This window comes from Lytechinus variegatus, chromosome 4, assembly GCF_018143015.1.
Source record: "Lytechinus variegatus isolate NC3 chromosome 4, Lvar_3.0, whole genome shotgun sequence".
In the NCBI taxonomy this organism is placed as follows: domain Eukaryota; kingdom Metazoa; phylum Echinodermata; class Echinoidea; order Temnopleuroida; family Toxopneustidae; genus Lytechinus; species Lytechinus variegatus.
Window position 1 is genome coordinate 11589971 of NC_054743.1, and position 19232 is coordinate 11609202.

At 38.5% G+C, this 19232-nt stretch overlaps 1 protein-coding gene across 1 annotated transcript; it reads right to left on the reverse strand.

The window, feature by feature from the left end:
• Positions 1-4821: 4821 nt before the first annotated feature.
• On the reverse strand, positions 4822-10446 carry LOC121412550 (histamine N-methyltransferase-like). The gene is made up of 3 exons (XM_041605340.1): positions 10103-10446; positions 8281-8607; positions 4822-5511 (listed from the first exon to the last, which is right to left on the reverse strand). The coding sequence occupies exons 1-3, from the start codon at positions 10311-10313 to the stop codon at positions 5162-5164; spliced, it is 888 nt and encodes a 295-aa protein (XP_041461274.1). The 5' UTR covers positions 10314-10446; the 3' UTR covers positions 4822-5161.
• Positions 10447-19232: the final 8786 nt, after the last annotated feature.

Below are 19232 nucleotides of genomic sequence, written 5' to 3' on the forward strand. Positions count from 1 at the left end.
GGTCGTTTGAGGACACGCGGAAACTCCGTTGACCTACAATGAATTTGACATTGGCATAGTAGGTGCACTGAATGGTATCAGCCGAACAATGGAAATTCTAAAGGTCAAAGGGCATGCAGGGATAACAAACATGACAAATGAAAAGCAATGCAGTATGCAATATACTCTTACATGTATTTAAGGCCAGTGTTGCTCACAATCATATCTACAATAATTTGATCATCCATGCGTTATCCATAATCTGAACAAAATGCAAGTGTTTAACGACATACAATATTGATTTCTAATTAAATATCATATATAATTATCATGTTAGTATCATGTACATCAATCATCTGACTTTGCTTCCGTGTCGTGAGATAACTATTAAATCCATTGCTTGTGACAATCTCCAATTTTGTCAATGTTTTTATTGTAACATTATGTATAAATGAAATATTTTCTTATGTATGCCCTTAAGAAGTTGAAATATAAGTCCTGTATATTCCATGTTTTATCATTCACATTTGGATTCCTTTCATTTTCTTTGAATATTCCGAAAATCACGAAAATTTAAATTTAGCGATCCCTCCCCTTCCTCCCATACACTGTTTTGTCTTGTTCCCTCCTCATGCCGATAGATCCCTGTATGCCGAAATTCATTCGCTTGTTTTTAGATATCCTACCCCCCCCGTACCGCCCTCTCTCCCGCTCGCAATGTCTCGATATTTCTCTCTCTCCCCTCTCCCCCTCCCTCTCGCGCTCCCTCTTTTACCATCGCTCTCTCTCTGTCACTCTCTTCCATAGCAACGATTTCCTTAAAGGGATGATTCGGGCTGAAAGTATGTATAGCTTAATAAATAGAGTAAAATTCACTTAGCAAAATGCCGAAAATCTAATCAAAATCGGATATAACAGATAACAAACTTATTGAATTTGAAAGTTTAGCACTATTTTGTGAAAACAGTCGTCATGAATATTCATTAGTTGGGCTGATGCTGATGTCACATCTCCACTTCTTCTTTTGTATTTTATTATATGAAATTAGGTTTATTCAATTTTTTCCTCAAAGAACTAGAAAAATTGGATTGACAAGTGCTTTAGAGCATAGATATTTATTGCTGCATATAAGGGAGACAAATTCACACAAGTATGAAATAATGAAAAAATTATGATTTTATGTAATAACATAAGAAACGGAAAGTGAAGATGTGACATCATCAGCCCACCTAATGAATATTCATGACGAATGTTTTCACAAAATATTGCTATATACTTTAAATTTCAATAACTTTATTATTTGTTATCCGATTTTGATGAAATTTTCGGCATTTTGCTCAGTGAATTCAACTCTATGTATTAAGATATAAATATTTTCAGCCCGGACCATCCCCTTAAGATCACGGATGATGATACATGAAATTAATACTTTGTTCCCTTTTGAGAAAACTCCGCTATCTCTCTTAGTTTGGTTATACATGTACTAGAAAAAAAAGCCAATGGTTATGATTCCTATCATTTCATTTATTGTTTTTTTGCAAAATTTTTCATGAACAAAAATCTGGATAAGAATATACTTATCTAAAATTTGACATCAAGATATTGAGCAAATATTTTTTTTTCATATAACTCATTAAATGTATCATAATATACATAAGTAAATAATTAAAGTGGTATCATCTTTTATACTCAAGGCAATAAATTAGATGGTTGTCAGGATCGTCACAAGAGCAAAGCTTAATACGTTAGAGCCCTGTAAAATAGCCAATAATTCAATTATCAATTTTTTATAAAACGTGCAAATTCAGTCACATGGTTAAAACCTTTTCAACCTGTTCATAAATGTATTCATAAAATTACTAATTTACATAAACAAACAAAATACATTATCATGCACATTTCAAACGAGTCGATTCGAGTCATAATAAAAATTAATAGTAAATTCATAACACAGAAACGAGAAGGGGGGGGGGGTCCAGAGGGGACATGCTTATTGTGGTTTAACTTAAGTTGTTTTGATTTTTTGATTTTATTTTTTTTTATTATTTAATAATTCAACTGATTTTTAAAATAATAATCTGCATTTTAAGCAGAGAATCGTTCCTGCGTATCAAATATAATCTGGACTGATCTTTGCATAAATACCTAATCGGGAAAAAAACAGGAAAAAGTAGAGAAAACACATCAAACGGGAATAATCAATGATTGTTTTTCAAAAAAGCGAGTGTGAACATTGTGTCTTGTTTTATGTTTATAGCTCAAATCATTCCGAAATTCTGAAACTTAAAGCCATGGAAATATAAAAACAAACAACGAGCACGACGAGATATACATGTATTATCCCGGTGAAACAGTTCTTGGCATGTCTTCATGAATATTCATCAGGTGGGCTGATGATGTCACATCCCCCACTTGTTCTTTTGTATTTTGTTATATGAAATTAGGTTTATTCATATTTTTTCTACCATAAATATATAATGCACTTAATCAGTTGACAATCCGATTGTTTTAGTTCTTGGTAGAAAAAATATGAATAAACCTAATTTCATATAACAAAATACAAAAGAACAAGTGGGGGGTGTTCAACTGATTTTTCACTTGTTCTTTTGTATTTTGTTATATGAAATTAGGTTTATTCATATTTTTTCTACCAAGAACTAAAACAATCGGATTGTCAACTGATTAAGTGCATTAGATATTTATTGCCGCAACTTATTTCATCATAATGGGGACACATCATTTACACATGTATGAAAAAATGAAACAATTATGATTTCATGTAATAACATAACAAGAAGGAAAGTGGGGATGTGACATCATCAGCTCACCTAATGAATATTCATTACGATGTGCATATAACTGTTTTCACAAAATATTGATAATTTTTAAATTCAATTACTTCTTTATTTGTTATCCAATTTTGGTGAAATTGTCAGCATTTTGCTCAGTGAATTCTACTCTATTTATTAAGTTATAAATATTTTCAACCCAGACCATCACTTTAATACATTCAAGAATTCATAACAATGTAGAAGTGTCCATACCGGGCAAACGGGTCTTACGTTCCGCCCATTTTGAGACCGATAAGTCATGCATTAGGCGTGGTTTGGGAGTAAAACTAGTATATCATTGGTTGTGGTCTTGATGCAGGATGTTTAAATGGACGCATTTTCCATCTCTGATTGGCCCGTCCACTACTCTGAACAGGATTTGTAACACACGTGACTTTGCTGGCAGTGGCCGAAGCGAGAGTTAGTTTTAGGTTTGATTTCGTTTGGTGAACATGTTCTCACTGAAAGCTTTCGCTCACGTCCGCACAAGAGTGATATTGACTGAGATATTTTTACTCTTTGATTTAAAAAAGAACTGAAGACATTTGAACTAATTTTACTCTATGGCCGCCAACCGACTGATATTTCAGGACTACACTCATTTTGAAAATCGGGTCGGGTCGGGTGGTCCAGTGGTTAGAGCATTGGACTCATAATCGCAAGGTTGTGAGTTCGAATCCCAACTCTGCCATTGTCTCCACTTTGATAAAAAGGCCCGAGAGTGATATCTGTCGTCTATAACATCAGCCACTATGACTGATTAACCTAGATGTAAAATGTTTCATAGGTAATTGGTTATATACCAGCTTGGTGTTTACCAGCAAAATGCTGCCCTGCCGAGTTCCTACGGGAGTTACCACAAACAGAAACAGAAACAGAAAAGAATACTATATTTTCAAACCTCCAGTTTCTCGCCTTTCCAACTTACCTCGATCCTATCTCAGTCCCGGTTGTACCGTAAATCCGCGATTGCTCATACCACACAGCAAAAAGTGTGGTGTTAACGGGTGTACATAGAGGACCACACCAGTTATTTTACACCGGTGTTAAATTGACAGTGTTAGTTTAACACCTATAGGTGTTATTTCAACACCTTTGATTGTTGCATTTACACTCTTTGGTGTTATGTTCAATCTATAGGGTGTTCACTTAACACCACAGGTGCATGGTCACCAACTGGTGTCAGTTTTAACACCACAGTTTTTGCAGTGCACCATGCAAACCTTCAAACACCGACTGATATTTTATTGCTAAGCCCTTCCACTCAACTCTACCTTATCACTACATTAGACAAAATCCGAAGTTGTATGAAAATAATATCGTAAAATTAATGACATTTATGCTGCCAACCCTCTGAGCAATAACAGGATACGATTTCAGAGTTCTGGAGCATGCTTGACTCGTACTGTGATTCTCAATGCAATCGCTATCATCACTTGCCATGTCATTTTTTTTTCATCAGGGGTGTGATTGGTCACAAAATAATAAAAAGATCTGAAAAAAGGCTGAAAAGTGTTGACAAAAATATGAAATAGAAAAAGCTCCCATACTTCTTAAAGTTCAAGTCAAGTTTAAGCTCAAATTTATTCAAACCAATCAAAACAAGAGACATATTACACAGTTTAACAAAAAATGAGAATACATGATAGGTTTGGGACCCTATACAAGCAGAGCTTGTGAGAGGGGCCCTTATACAGAACATTACAGCAAGAATGAGATGAAAAATATATACAATGATAATCTAGAGAGTAAATAAGAAAAATACATACAAAAATCTACACACACACCTCAAAACACCCTCACACACACACACATACACACATATGGTTTATCAAAAATCAATTTAATGTACAAAGGAAATCCAAAATAAGCTGACATTAAGCTGAAAAAAAAATCTGAAATCAGTTAAAAATCTGAACTCTCACGCCACTGTTTCATATTACAAAATAATCGTAATTTATGTCGTATACGTTGCTAAACTTCTAAATAAAAATTGTTAATATAGGCCTATTGGTGAGGGATTTTTCAATTTACTGAGAGCACCGTTAAAACTGCGTCATCCCCGGCTTAACTGAAAATACCCTCATAAACTTTGATGAAAATAATAAATGTGGTGATAAGTATGTTTCTGACAAAGGATAGCTGAAAATTGGACACTACAACGGCCGTCATTGGCTCAAGGGTCCTTGAATTTTGGTTTATCAAGAATGAATTATCCCATTTGGTCGTAGGCCTACACCAACAAATAATTTTATTTCAAGCATTTTATATGATTTTGGCCCGTCCGTCTGTCAACCCGCAGAACTACCCAACGTCGCGACGTCCCTCCCGGACGGACCACACCAAAGATCTTATTTCGAGATCAGAAGAATTTCTTCGTCGGATAAAGCTAGAACACGTCCATTTTCATCCAGAATCGAAACTGAACGCCAAAAATTAACCAATTCATCAATCAGCTCAGAGGGCGCTGTTTGCCGAAAAAATGCAAATTGGGTGAAGAAATCGATGAGTTTGTTACCAAATTCAGACTGGTCGTCAAACACTTCAGTGATGTCCCACTGCATCGGTATGTATACAGTGGTGACGTCATAGCCTTGACTCTGCGCGAACTCTCGAACCTTCGTGGAAGATAGTCCTGATAGCGTTTGCGTGTTTTCTGACATCCACGTGAACTTGTTGAAAGTCTTGGTCATAAGGTTATCTGTATACGACAACGAAAGACATGTCAAAAGGCCTCTCATGAGGTTTGTAACATTCAGTGAAAAGAGCTTTCTTACAATCCTTGGAAGTATATCTGTATGACAAATGCCATTGTGTAATCTCACGTCGAACAACTGCTCATTTTATAATGGTTTGAACATGCATGATTGCCCGTATTCTGAAGTCAGGTTTAACTTAGACCATTGTCTAACTCTGTGCTAAAATTATGGGAAGCCAAAAGTGTCATTTTTTTATTAAGTTGTATGTTTCTTATAATTTACTGTGCTCTCTACCGATTCTTCAATGGTGAAGACAATCATCTATTTGTACTTCCTAGACAATGATGACTGATTTGAGAGTCAAATGAGCTGAAATATGATATCTCTATTGTTGGTGATTTATGTAACAATCGGCTATCCATACTTAAACCACAACTTTGAACCTGAGTTTAAATTAAACCCGACTTCAGAATACGGGCCAGGGTCTTTATCTGAGTTCTTAAAACATGTTTAAAAAGTGCGGATTTTTTCTCTCCCTCAGTGACTTGGAGAATTCAAGAACACAGTATAATGTATTGAAAATGCCCGTAAAAAGACAGCTCGGAGATCTTTACCGAAAAATTGGTGAGACAGAATAGCAGTTTCGTCTCAGTTTTTATGCTGACGAATAAATGCAAATAAATCATGTCGCTTGTCCAGAGTCTGGGACTGCTGATTTGATTCACAAATTTTTCAGCAAAGACTTCTTTGTTGTTCTTAGTCATGAAGGGCAATTGACAAGACATATTTTTTGTTATCGAATCCCCCGTACATCGCTGTGTGAAAACCCCCTCGTGTCGAAAAGACCCCCGTTTCGGGGACCTAGGGGGTATTTCACAAAGATTCAAGATGCGGGGAGCGGGCCTTTGCTCATGCAGGACCTAGCCTGTGGAGTTCTCTCTCACACAGTTTGAAAACCCAGACTTCAGTGACCACCTTCAAGGGCAACCTGAAAACATACCTGTATAAAAGTGTTTTTTGATAGACATTGACTTATTGTTCAGACATGTATTACATATGTAAATAGTTTTTGTTGTTCTGCTCTAAAGCGCCTTGAGCATCTAATCAAGATGGAAAGTGCGCTATATAAATCTTATGTATTATCATTATTATTAAGTATAACTTAGACATGTTAGAGTCGCACTGAAATGCCTAGTTGCGTGCGGTAGAAAACATGTAAAAGGCATGGTCGCATTGGTCAGACCAGGCCAAGAGGACGAGCACTACTAAGTACTGATTAGATTGTGCGTTTCAGATTGTGTACGAGTTGTGTGACCCTAAGTCATACTTGAACTCTGTAAAGCATTCCCCTCAGGCGCGGATCCAGGAGGGGGCCGAGCCGGCCCCGGCCCCCCCCCCTATTTTTTGACAACCTGCAGAAAAAAAGTTTACTCTTTACCTTGATAGAAACTGCAAAAAACAGAAAGAAAAGTAAGAAAGAGGTATTTTACCCATGATGTGTAATTTACAACCTCGTAACGACCGGCCCGACCCCGAAAGGAAACAAAAAAAAAAGGTGAGGGGAAGAATTGGAAAATAGACTTTATATACAAAATTTTCGCTCGCGCTTCGCGCTCGCATTGCCTGTGTAATGAATCCCATTCAAGAGGGTTAAATGACACTAATATATAACCAATATATATACAATATATCCAGTTCTGATATCAATTTGCACACAATTTTCGAGCACATCAAGCATTTATTAATTTGTTTGATTTACACAAATTGTTCATGTGTTTCAAAATGTTCGGCTCGCGCTGCGCGCTCGCATTATTTAATTTGTGAGATACCTATGCTCTTTGGAAATTCTTACCAAAATTTGTCAAAATGCTCCTTTATCATGTCAGTATATCAAAAAATTAAGCTCATGCTTCGCGATCTCATTTAATTGTTTGAGACACACAGCTTGTTTATTGAAATAAAAACGCGCTTAGACTCATTTTTTTCAGGTCGGAATATCAGAAATTTTGAGCTCGCGCTTCGCACTTTCATTATTTATTTGGTGATACTTGTATCCTCTTCAATAATCACTAAAAACAGTCCCAATTGAGTCACTTTTCACATTACTATATGATAAAATTTCGGCTCGCGCTTCGCGCTCGCATTGTTTAGTTGGATACTTCTCTTTGTTCATGATTATAAAAACTGCTCTGAATCTTCAGTTCTAAGGACATAAAATATCAAAGATTTTTAGCTCGCGCTTCGCGCTCGCATTATATATTGAGACAACATGAGATACCTTCTATTATCTATAGCAATAAAAACTAACATATACTTAAAACTTCAGTCTTTAGTTAGGACTACCCCTTGAAAAACCAACAAAAAAGCCAGATTGTAGCGGCCAATCGAGAAAAATGTTGATCAAAATATTTTTCGGCCCCCCCTATTGGCGAATGCTGGATCCGCCCCTGCCCCTGGTTGAATTCCCATCATCTTTCAGAGGAAATCTACGGGTGTTTCATGAAGGACTTGTTGGACTTTTTATCCGACAAATCCTGCTTTATTCGACAGTTACCATAGCCATGGTGCTTCTCAGCCAATCAGAATTAAGAAAAGATGGCAAATCTGACAACTTTTCAGGAAAAATGTTGATAATAATAATGACAATGATGATGATGATAATGATAATAGTCATCATCATTATTATCATTATTATTATTATCATTTTTATCATTATTATCATTAAAGTGAGGATAATTGTGTTGAATTAGCTGATCAACTATACCACTTACCTTTTGCACAAACAACAAGGATGAAGCCCATGTCTTTCATCATGGATGCTAGTTGGGTGAAGGTCGTCTCAAAGTCACCGAGGTGGTACAGTGAATGGATAGCAGTGATGAGATTGTACTTGTTTTTGGACAAGGCACTTCCGGCTAAGAACTCAGAGAATGGACCGTTGAACAACTGGTATGAGACGGAAGATTCGTCATTGGGTTCCAACGCAGCTACTCTCTGCTGAAACTTGTTCAGCATGGATTCACTGGGGTCCACTCCAACAGTATTGATAGATGAGAAATGAGATCGCAGACTCTTCATGAAGTGAAGCTCATGTGGCCCTACAAGAAGTGACAAGAGATTACCAATTTATGATAATCGATGCCTCAATTTCATTCAAATTTAATACATCCACAGATGCTGCAATATTACCAAGGTTATCAAGCATGGAGCACCTCAATACGCTTCGTTTTTGGATCAATGGGTTCCCGACGAATAACAACAACAAGAAAATCCTCAATATAAAGTAAATAGGTTAATTACTTCAATTGTTACAATTAAAATGAAATATAAGAAAACACACATCTGGTAACTCTCTCTCCGCTCTCCATTTTATACATCTCTATGGCGTTTTTTTCAACTTTCAATTTGGTATTCATTACCCAGTTCACATGTAACAACAACAAGAGGTGCTTGAAGCTATTGCTTCAAGCACCTCTGTGCTTATAATAGCTGGCCCCTGTATTTTACCGAACTATATCACATGCTGAGGTATGATTTAATTATCAGTCTTGTTTGTATTATTTACAATGTATCTTATAAATTGTCACATTTAATTTGTATTCATTCAATTATGTGAACATGTTAATTTATCATTGATTTCTGAACAAAATGCATAAACTCCTGCAAAAAAAAATGTATCTTTTGTTATTTTTATATATCTATGTTTGTTAATACCTATGTTACTCAATTTTGTTTTACTATTTACTCTGCCTGAATACATTGTTAGATGTTTACTAGGTCAACAGGACCATGTTGAAAAACAGTGTATATATTATCTGAACATGCTTATCCTGTATAAAGATTTTTAAATAAATAAATAAAAATAAATTACATATGACATAATAAACACATAAAACAGTTTTAATGCTGATGAAAATAACGTACAATCAATGAAATACATTGATATTGTATAAACATAATGCATGTTCAATATGAAACAGAAAGGGGGACATGGCAGGGATTCTTTTCAATATGGACATCAGTGTGGTAGGAAAGATTTCTTAGGGATTCTAACAAATAAAATATATATATGAATTATCGATTGATTTTCAAACGTTTATACCATTGTTTATGATCGATTGATATGTAAGATGAGGTACATTAAACGTTTAAATGGTATCCATTCTGGCCCAGATTTTGTTTTATGAAAAAAATCCTTAGAAGTTGGGGTTTTAGACCTGCAGATTTATAACTAATACATTCAAAAAGAATTAAAGTAAATAATTATGTTTTCCAATGGCAGCTTATTATGACATATATAAAAAAGGTTTCGTGTCTTCTAAATAATGAGATCCAGATGATAGTCAAATAGTCCACTTTAGTTTTATAAATTAAGAGTCCTTTATTTGCACGACCCCATAAAAGAATAAAATGTAGGATACGGGGGGGGGGGGGGTTAATAGGTGTATTTTACACTAAAAAAACGACATTCATTTGAAGACAACTACAGTACATATACAGCTATAACCTATAGTGTAGCATTTTGTAATGCGATATGACCGTAGTGAACCTGCCAGATTTCGATCGAATTTTATCAAAGAACCCTCAACATACCACCGCCAAGTCCCACTCCTAGAACACCGAACTCTTCACCACCTTCGAAGGCACGGGTGAGTCTCATCATCACCGTCGTATCAAAAAATTGAGTCACTTTTTCAAAAAGGAACTCTTTTAGTGCCATCTTGTAGAATGCGTTGTAATAAATGTCTCTGTATCGCTGAGGGTCGTCTTTCAGGGGCTTCATGTTAGAAGATTTGATAGCCATGGACTTTGTTGGATTGTTGCCCTACAAAGTTTGGACAGATGAGAATGCGCTCTCCGATCATACGAGCGTTGATCGTTCTTTGGTTTGCACTGTATCTGTTCGTTGGTTTGCACCATGTTCGCACTACAGGCCTATACCTTGCATTCAGAGTGGCTATGGTGTTCATGGCCGGGGTCATCGCACATAATAGTCCAGAGGCGTCGATCCTGGGGGGGGGGGGCAGGAGGGCGATCGCCCCACCAATGAAAATATTTGGGGGGGGGACATCGTTTTGCCCCCCCCCCAATAATTCCGCATGTGCTAAAAATAAAATAAGATTGTAATGTTACACAGAAATCAGCAAGCGAGATTGAAATACACAACTCGTTCTTCGTCTAAAATCGTTCTCGCAATTGGAAAGAAAAAAATTCTCAGATTGGAATATAAAAAAAATTCAGCTCGCGCTTCGCGCTCGCATTATTTCTGTAACAAAAACCAACACATTTCATGATCAAATTGGTGAATACGGTCCCATTTTCAGTTCTAAACCTCAAAAGAACTCCCACTTCGATTTTCAATAATCTTTTGTTGGATATATATATCTTGTTCTTTATTAAAAACGTCCATTAAACTCATTTTTTTCACTTCGAAATATCAAAATTTTCAGCTCGCGCTCGCATTAATTTGTTGGTGAGATATGTGTGTGTGTATGTGTGCGTATATACATATCTATGTACACACACACCCATATAGGCATGTGTGTGTGAGAGTTTGTTTGTTTTGTGTGATCGAGCGCCTTTGGAAAGTTGATTCATATTGTGATTCCCCCCCCCCCCATCTGAAAAATGGATCGACGCCCCTGATAGTGGCGATTCCATACGTGTCGTACGGGCCGTTTTGTCAACAGTATCCAGTCTCTAAACTGATTGCATGAGCAATGAAAAAATATTTTAGGTCAATAATAAAGTTATAGTGGGTAGTCATGTGAAAAACTGATTAGCAACAAAATATATTTGATTATGGCTGAATTAAGGGCGAAAATTTTGTGTGTCGTACGGGACTCAGAAATGTCCCGAACGACACGCAACATTTTCACCTCTAATTCACCCATGGACATTTTGTTGGTCATCAATATTTCGTATGTCTACCCAGTAGTACTCTACTATTACCACAAAACAAATTGAAGTTCTTTGTTTATTTGGACAAAAGGTTGAAAAATGTTGCGAAAATAGCTTATTTTTCTAGCATGGAATCGCCCATAGGTGGATCGAAGGTGGCGTAAGCGGCTAACTACCCCTCCCCCCAATCTCATGGCAAAAAGGGGGAGAAAATGAAGAAGAAGAAGAAGAAAAAAAAAATAAAATAAAAAAGAGGAGCAAAAAATGAAGGACAGCGAAGAATTTGGAAAGAAGAAAAAAAATATTTCAGGTCACTATACATGTTTATAAAGATATTAACAATTCCGGTCGCGCTCTAGTCGAAAAATGTAGACCCACATCTGCAGCGTGTGTAGCTAATTCAACGAGTCTACATAGCGGGCTAGGTCTACTGTGGCTGCAAATGGCTCGTTTCGATCGCCTTTTCGGGCTGGTTTGTTTCGTTCGCAAACCAGCAGCAGTGCGCTGCGCGCGCTGAGATCCCACCGTACGAGCCATTCAGAGTCTGAAAAGCAGACTAGTCGCACTCCGCGCTCGCATTGTCTGATTTGTGAGAGTAGCCTTGATCAGAAATGGGGATCCTAATCGATGTAATTTGCATGGATTAATTTTCCAAAGATATTCATCTCATCACGACAAAGGCTGTTTTGGTCGGTCGAAGGGTCGAGAAATTCTATAGTCTGAAGAAAGCTCGGAATAGTACCCCGCCCCCCCCATAGGCGGCGGAAGCGGGGGTAACCTGTCCCCCCCTAAATTCGAGGTGGGGGACGGTCCCCTCTAAAATTTAGATTGATGACTTTTTTTTCTTTTCATTTTTTTTACCTGTGTTCATCCCAAAATTTCTGGTGCCCCCCTAAATTTTGTGGCTTCCGCCGCCAATGTCCCTCCCCCCCCGATCCGGAGTCGGAAAGACCGCATGCGTGTTCCCAAAATGTCAGGTAAAGGGGTCCGGCCAGCTAATTGTGAATAACGGGGTGCATATGTATTTTCTCCCGGAGATTTCTTTAAAAAGGGGGTGTTTTTTTATCTCTCTCTTTGGATCTCTGAGAAATTTTAGAAGGGGGTTATCAAATATTTTGAATAAAATAGAAAAATTGATCAAATCCCATGATCAAATTCCTGAAATTCCTGCTAGTTTTGAAAGCTCATTCGAATTAGCCTAAATATAATGCTGCATTCAGGATTATTTCATTTTGAAAAGTAAAGTACGGACCTTTTGTTAGAATGAAAGCTCACCTGAGATAGGGGGTATATTGAGCAGTGTTCCGGATTTAGGGAGGTCTCCAAGGCAGAAAAAGCCCGCGAAAAGCCCTCGAAAGGGGGTTCAGAAATGTTGGCAGACCTTCGATAGGGGGGGGTGCTTTCAAAGGGAGGGAACGAGCATTGGCGTACCCTAAATAACACTGAGGGGGGAGGGGGGATAGTGCCCGGAGTCTGGACAGTCACAGAGTTACTCAGACCTCCCTCCGACGAAGATACTCCTGGAAACTAATATCCATAGGTCATTTCTCAACAATATCTATTCCTCTTGACCTCGTCTCAGATCAATGATTTGCCCTAATAAAACTTCAGCTTTAAGCAGATAATTGTAAATCTTCTATAAATCCTGATTGTTCAACCCGTGTGGGCTCGTTGATTCAATAAAAAATCTGGTGGATAAAATAAATATGACCTTCGTCGATCAACTAACTGAAAAAAGAAATAGGGCAATCGCAGTGAACTAATGTTGATTTTCTGCTTGATCTGATTCAAATGCAAAATTATGAACTATCTCGTATTATTGATTCCGCGACCCTCTTTGATCCACCCACCCGTACTGATGTCTTTTTTAATGGCATGAATAGATATTGAACCGTGAATGTACTTTATCAGGGGCGGATCCAGCTTTCGCCAATAAGGGGGGGGGGGGGGCGCAGTGGCGTACCTAGGATTTTCCACAGGGAGGGGGGGGGGCAAATTCGTCCGCCAAAAAAGGATTTTGTACTAGAAAAATTGACAAGCCAAAAAAAAGGTTTTCAACCACAATAAAGGATTTCGTAACAGAAAAAAAAATGACAAGCACAAAAAAAAGGGTTTTCAAGTTTAAAGGAGCAGGCCACTTGTTGATCAGTTGTGACTCGTCAGGGGGCAGGGATACGTCCCTTGCATGGTTGTGAATCGTCAGGGGGGCTGCCCCCCCCCCCCCGTAGGTACGCTAGAGGGGGGATTTACACCCATATTCTCCCCGATTGGCCGCTCAAAGTGGATTTTTGTTTGTTCATGGCCGTTGATGGCGTGCAAGAAACCAATGTGCAGGAGAATGTCTTTGATGGGTGTGAGGTGCGGTGTTACTGCAAGTATAGGCCTATGGGTTCCAGCCGGCCGTAACGAGGCCGTAAATTAACCTTGGGTGTAATACCTCCAATCTCACCATGGTTACTTTTCTTTCTTAAAGTGTTTCTCTCAAGTTAAAAAAGACACCCTTTTTTCTGACGGTTGCCCCCAAAATAGGGGAAGGGGCGAAGCCGGCTCGACCCCCTTGGATCCTCGCCTGTTTATGTGTTTTGAATTAATCAGTACGATAAGTAGAACATGAAAATGATATTCAGCAATCCTTTAGTTTAAGCAGTGGCGCAATGAGAAAAAATGACGGGACAAAACATGGTGTATATGTTTTGATAGATTTTGACATAATATTCAAAGAATAAGCAGGGAGTTCTCCTCACCCCCCCCCCCCTCCCTGGAATAAGTTTCCTTTTCGCTTTCTTTCTTTCGTTTCATCTCTTGTGACTATATAGTATAGGTGGATATTATTGTCTTTGCGCTTACATTTTTGGACTCGAAGAAGCACATTGCAAGTCTACATTAACATGATTAACACATTCAACAGTTCAATAGTACTTTTCTGGTGCAACTCATATCATATTAGATTTTCATATCAGATTAATCAGGGGTTTTGCGGCCTTACTAATAAGTTATAGAAAATGAACGAAGAATAAATAGACAAATTAATATTTGTCTTAGAAACAAAACTGATAATAATTATAATAATATATGTGATTCGTAATGCGCCAAATCCACTCGGCAGAGTGCCCAAGGCGCAGTGAAAGAAGAAAGAAATAACGAAAGAGAAAAATAACAAATATAATAGTAATAGATTTAGAGAATGAATACTTAAATAATAAATGAACGTATTGAGAATCAAATAAACGAATAATCACATATACAGATACAGTAATGAATAGGGTGATATATTAATGGAGAGATAAGTAATAATCAAGTGCGGTCCCATATGAGTTATCCATTTCATCTGATGGTAGGATGGGGGGTCGGGTGTCCGGACACTTTATACATTTTGAAGGCTTCTTTTTTGTCTTGGATTACACTGAAAATATGAATTCAATAGTTGCAATCATCTTCTATTTTGTTCTCTATAATATTTTCTACATTCTGTACTAAAAATTGATGAAAATTTGATTGTATTTTTTTCCAAATGACTTTCTAAAATTGATCGTCCGGACACACAATAACCCATGGGTATACCAGGGCGCCGTTTCATATAGTTGTTCGTAAGTTAAGAGCGACTTTAAGAAAGACTGGTGAACCTTTCTTACGCGCTAACCCTTCCTAAATTCAATATACCATTTACCACAAGAAAGGATCACCAGTCGTTCTTAAAGTCGCTCTTAACTTACGAACAGCTTTATGAAACACCCACCTGGTTCGAGGAGTTGCAAATATTTCACAAATGGGCTAACAGACAGGGGGAAAAAAAGACAGAAAAAAGGAAGAAAATGGGAGAAAGGAGTATCAAAACGAAAATCGTGATACGATGTCACTTTAAGTATTCGTTCGACCCGATTTAAAAAACCCTCACGCACAGCAAAAACTTTGATGTTAACCGGTGTACATAGAGGACCACACCAGTTATTTTACACCGGTGTTAAATTGGCGATGTTAGTTTTACACCTATAGGTGTTATTACAACACCTTTTGTTGTCACATTTACACTCTTTGGTGTTATGTTTAATCTCTAGGGTGTAATTTCAACACCTCAGGGTGTGGTCCTCTATTAACACCAATTGGCGTCAGTTTTAACACCGCAGTTTTTACAGTGCGTTTTAGGTTGATATGGTGCATGAATTATTATCGCCCCGGCACCCCTAAAAAAACAGGAGAGAGAGAGAGGCCGGGGGGGGGGGGAGAATGAGACAGACAGACATAAACATCAGGGGCGGTATTCTGAACATTGTCTTTTCTCCACATAATTATCTTATCTCAGAGATATGACAAAAATCAGGGGTGGTATTCTGTAACTTTGTCATATCTTTTGTCATAAATTTTGTCATTTCTCTCCGAGATGTGACACCGCTATGATTGTCACAAATCGGTATTCTGAACATTGTCTATTCCCTGTCATATCTCTCAAAGTTCCCACCCATCTATTCGGAAGCAAACCAATCAAAATCATCGTTAGTTCCCAGTTGGAGCCCTTCTAGCCAATAGGAAAGCCCCGTGGCAGGTAGGGCGTATCCCCAAACAAGTTGCTGGCATCGCGCAACTACGCGTATATTGATGCGCTTAATTACAAATACCGTGTTTACATATTGACTCAGCTCGGGTGTTGAATCCGCGAGCCGGGTTGAACACTGCGAAGAAGGGATCAGAGATCGCGTTTGTACGTACATATAAAAAGGCGAGTTCAACACGGCTCGCGGATCTCGAACGGAAGAAGAATTATGACGTCGCAAATTAAACGCGGAAAATTCACCGCCGGAAATTCACCGCCGGATTCGAATCTTGTCCGTGCGAACAACAATGCCAAAAGTGAAAGCGCGCGCAGTGACCTGGTCAAGAGAGTTCGACACGGCTTTCTGTTTACACACGAAAAAATTGCCGAGTCTGACTCGGCTCGCGGGTTGAAACCTACGATTTTGGCGGATCAAAAAAGCCGTGTTCGACACGGCTCGCGGATCACTCTGATCGCGTTTACAAAGCATAAAATTGCCGTGTTGAGCACGGCTCGCGTGTCGAACCCCCGAGCCGTGTCACTGTGTAAACACGGTAAAAGAGAGACAGGGAGCTGTGAAGAATTTTAGAGGAGAGGTAGAAAAGTAAGAAAAACAGAGAAAAAAAGCAGGAATAAATATGTAGGGCCTAAGTAATTGTAGCATGAAGAAATAATTTTGAAAATTGTCATGGAAGATGAGTGAAACTATATCATAATCTAATCTAAATAATATAATTATTTGCTTGACATTCAGTCGACAGGGTATCGGGATATTTGGTACTAAAAGATATGACAAAATTTATGACTGCTACCCCCTGTCATAACTTTTGTCATATCTTTTGCTTGTATAAAAGGATTACGCGCATTTAAAGCCGCGTATTTTTGCTGCGCGCTAAAGAGAAGAGACAAAATTTATGACAATTTTTGTGACAAAAGTTATGACATCCACCAGAATACCGATTTTGTCATATCTCTGAGATAAGATAAAATATGGAGAAAAGACAATGTTCAGAATACCGCCCCAGTATTCTAGGACCCCGAGCCGTGATGTCAGACGTAAATAGTTACGGGTGTGCGGGGCCCGGGGGGGGGGTAAAGGGGGGGGGGGGTACTCGACCAAAAAAATAGAAGGTATGAGCCGCGGGAGAGACAAAAAACAGGGGCCTTGGAGCGGGCTTATTGTAAAAAGGAGGGTCCTCGGAACGGGCTTCGGAACTACAAATTAATGTTTGTGAAAACGGGGGTCCTTGAAACGGGTCGCCTGCATGTGAGTGCGTATGCATCCCTGTGGAACGTGCATGCAGCTAGCCCGGCAGCACGGGCGCCGGGTGCGCTAGCGAAGAGGCGATGGTCGGACAGCGCTCTACGGCCGCTTTCACCAAAATTGCAGCTCATTGTAGCAAATCAATGCGGTCGGAACGGCGTAACGGAAAATATGCGAAGTTTTGGAGCGGATTTCTTATTTCTTTTTTCTCGATAAGAGGAAAATGCTATGCTTCAGAGGGACTTTCTTTGTTCTTTTTCTCAATAAGACAAAAATGCTATGCTTTGGAACGGAAATTTGAATATAAAAATGGGGGTCCCCTCTGCGGCACAAACCCACTATCCATTGCCCCCCCCCACGTACAATGCGCGTATCCGGGGGGGGGCACTCGACGAAAAAAGTGGTGGGGTGTGCCGCAGGCGAGATAAAAACGGGGGCCTTGGAGCGGGCTTATTGTACAAAAGGGGGGGACCTCGGAACGGGCTTCGGAACTACAAATGTTTGTGAAAACGGGGGTCCTTGGAACGGATCGACAGCGTGTGAATGCAACTGTTATTCTAGTCATATTTGACTATTTTCTGGTCGTATTTGTCTAGAACCGAGTTATTTCTGACTACTGGTATAGTCAATTTGACTGATTTGGTGCGCCCCTCAGGAAAATAGTCGCATTCCAGCGTCACTTCGAGAACCATAGTTCCAACTACCTCCTCTGGTGTACATATTTGTTAATTAGTCATGTGAAGGGCTCTTGACCAATTAAACAGCAACAGCTTTTCAGTAAGGAATACAGTATAAGTTATAGACCTACACTGAAGATAGTAAACATATAAATGTAAAAACGTGAAGTCATGATGAATAAAATGATTGTATTTTAATATCATTAATGTTCACATCTGTGTTAGATTAGTTTATAGGCCATTTAATGAACAATTTTTTATCAATTTAGCGGGTCGTGTGTTCAAGTGGTTAGAGCATTGGACTCATAATGGCAAGGTTTAGAGTTCGAATCCCAACTCTGTCATTGTCTCCACTTTGATAGAAAGGCCCGAGAGTGATATCTGTCGTCTATAACGTCAGCCACTGTGACTGATTAGCCTAGACGTAAAATGTTTCATATGTAATTTGTTATACACCAGCTTGGCGTTTACCAGCAAAATGCTGTCCTGCCGAGTTCCTACGGGAGTTACACAAACAGGAACAGAAACTTTAAAATATTGGGGTTGTAGGGGCCTACAGCACGACAGGGGGGGGGGGGGTTAAATTCTAGATCATAAGCGTAATGACCTCGAAATGTCCCGAATATCCAACTCCCAAATTTGGTCACCCTCTGTACCCCCTATGGTATAGATGAATTTCCAAATCTAAAACAAATTCTGCAATAAATCGTGATAAGGCATATTTCTCAACAATGTCTATTCACCTTGGCCTCGTCTCAGATCATTGATTTGCACTAATAAAACTTCACCTTTAAGCAGATAATTCCAAAGCTTCAATAATTCCATATTGTACAACCCATGTATGCTCGTTGATTCATTTAAAAAAGACTGCATGGTGGAGATTTTTATTAAACATTACTCTCACGGTTTTTTTTTTCGCGTCCTAGAAAAATTTGACCTTGTTCGATCACCCACCCCCCCCCCCAAAGGAAATAAAAATACGCGATCGCAATGAATTGATTATTATTTTTTTCCTTTATATTACAGCTAGGTTATAAGACGCGTAAAATTTATTTTTGATCTGATTCAGGATATCACTTTATCATCATTTATGTGGCAATGTCAATTTTTACAGCTCGTGCTCGCATTATTTCATTGTTAAAATATGCAAGGTCTTCATTGCTTACAGTACTTAGCAGGTACCTTTTCGATCAGTTCAAAACGCATGTGAAAATTTTCTGCTCTCGCCTAGCGGTCGCATTATTAATGTAAGGAAGATCCCCAACTACTCACCCCCTTTATGATTTACAAAACATGAATAGAGTGTCTCATTCATTATAGGTCCAAATTAAAATTTTTCTATTAATTCTGTTT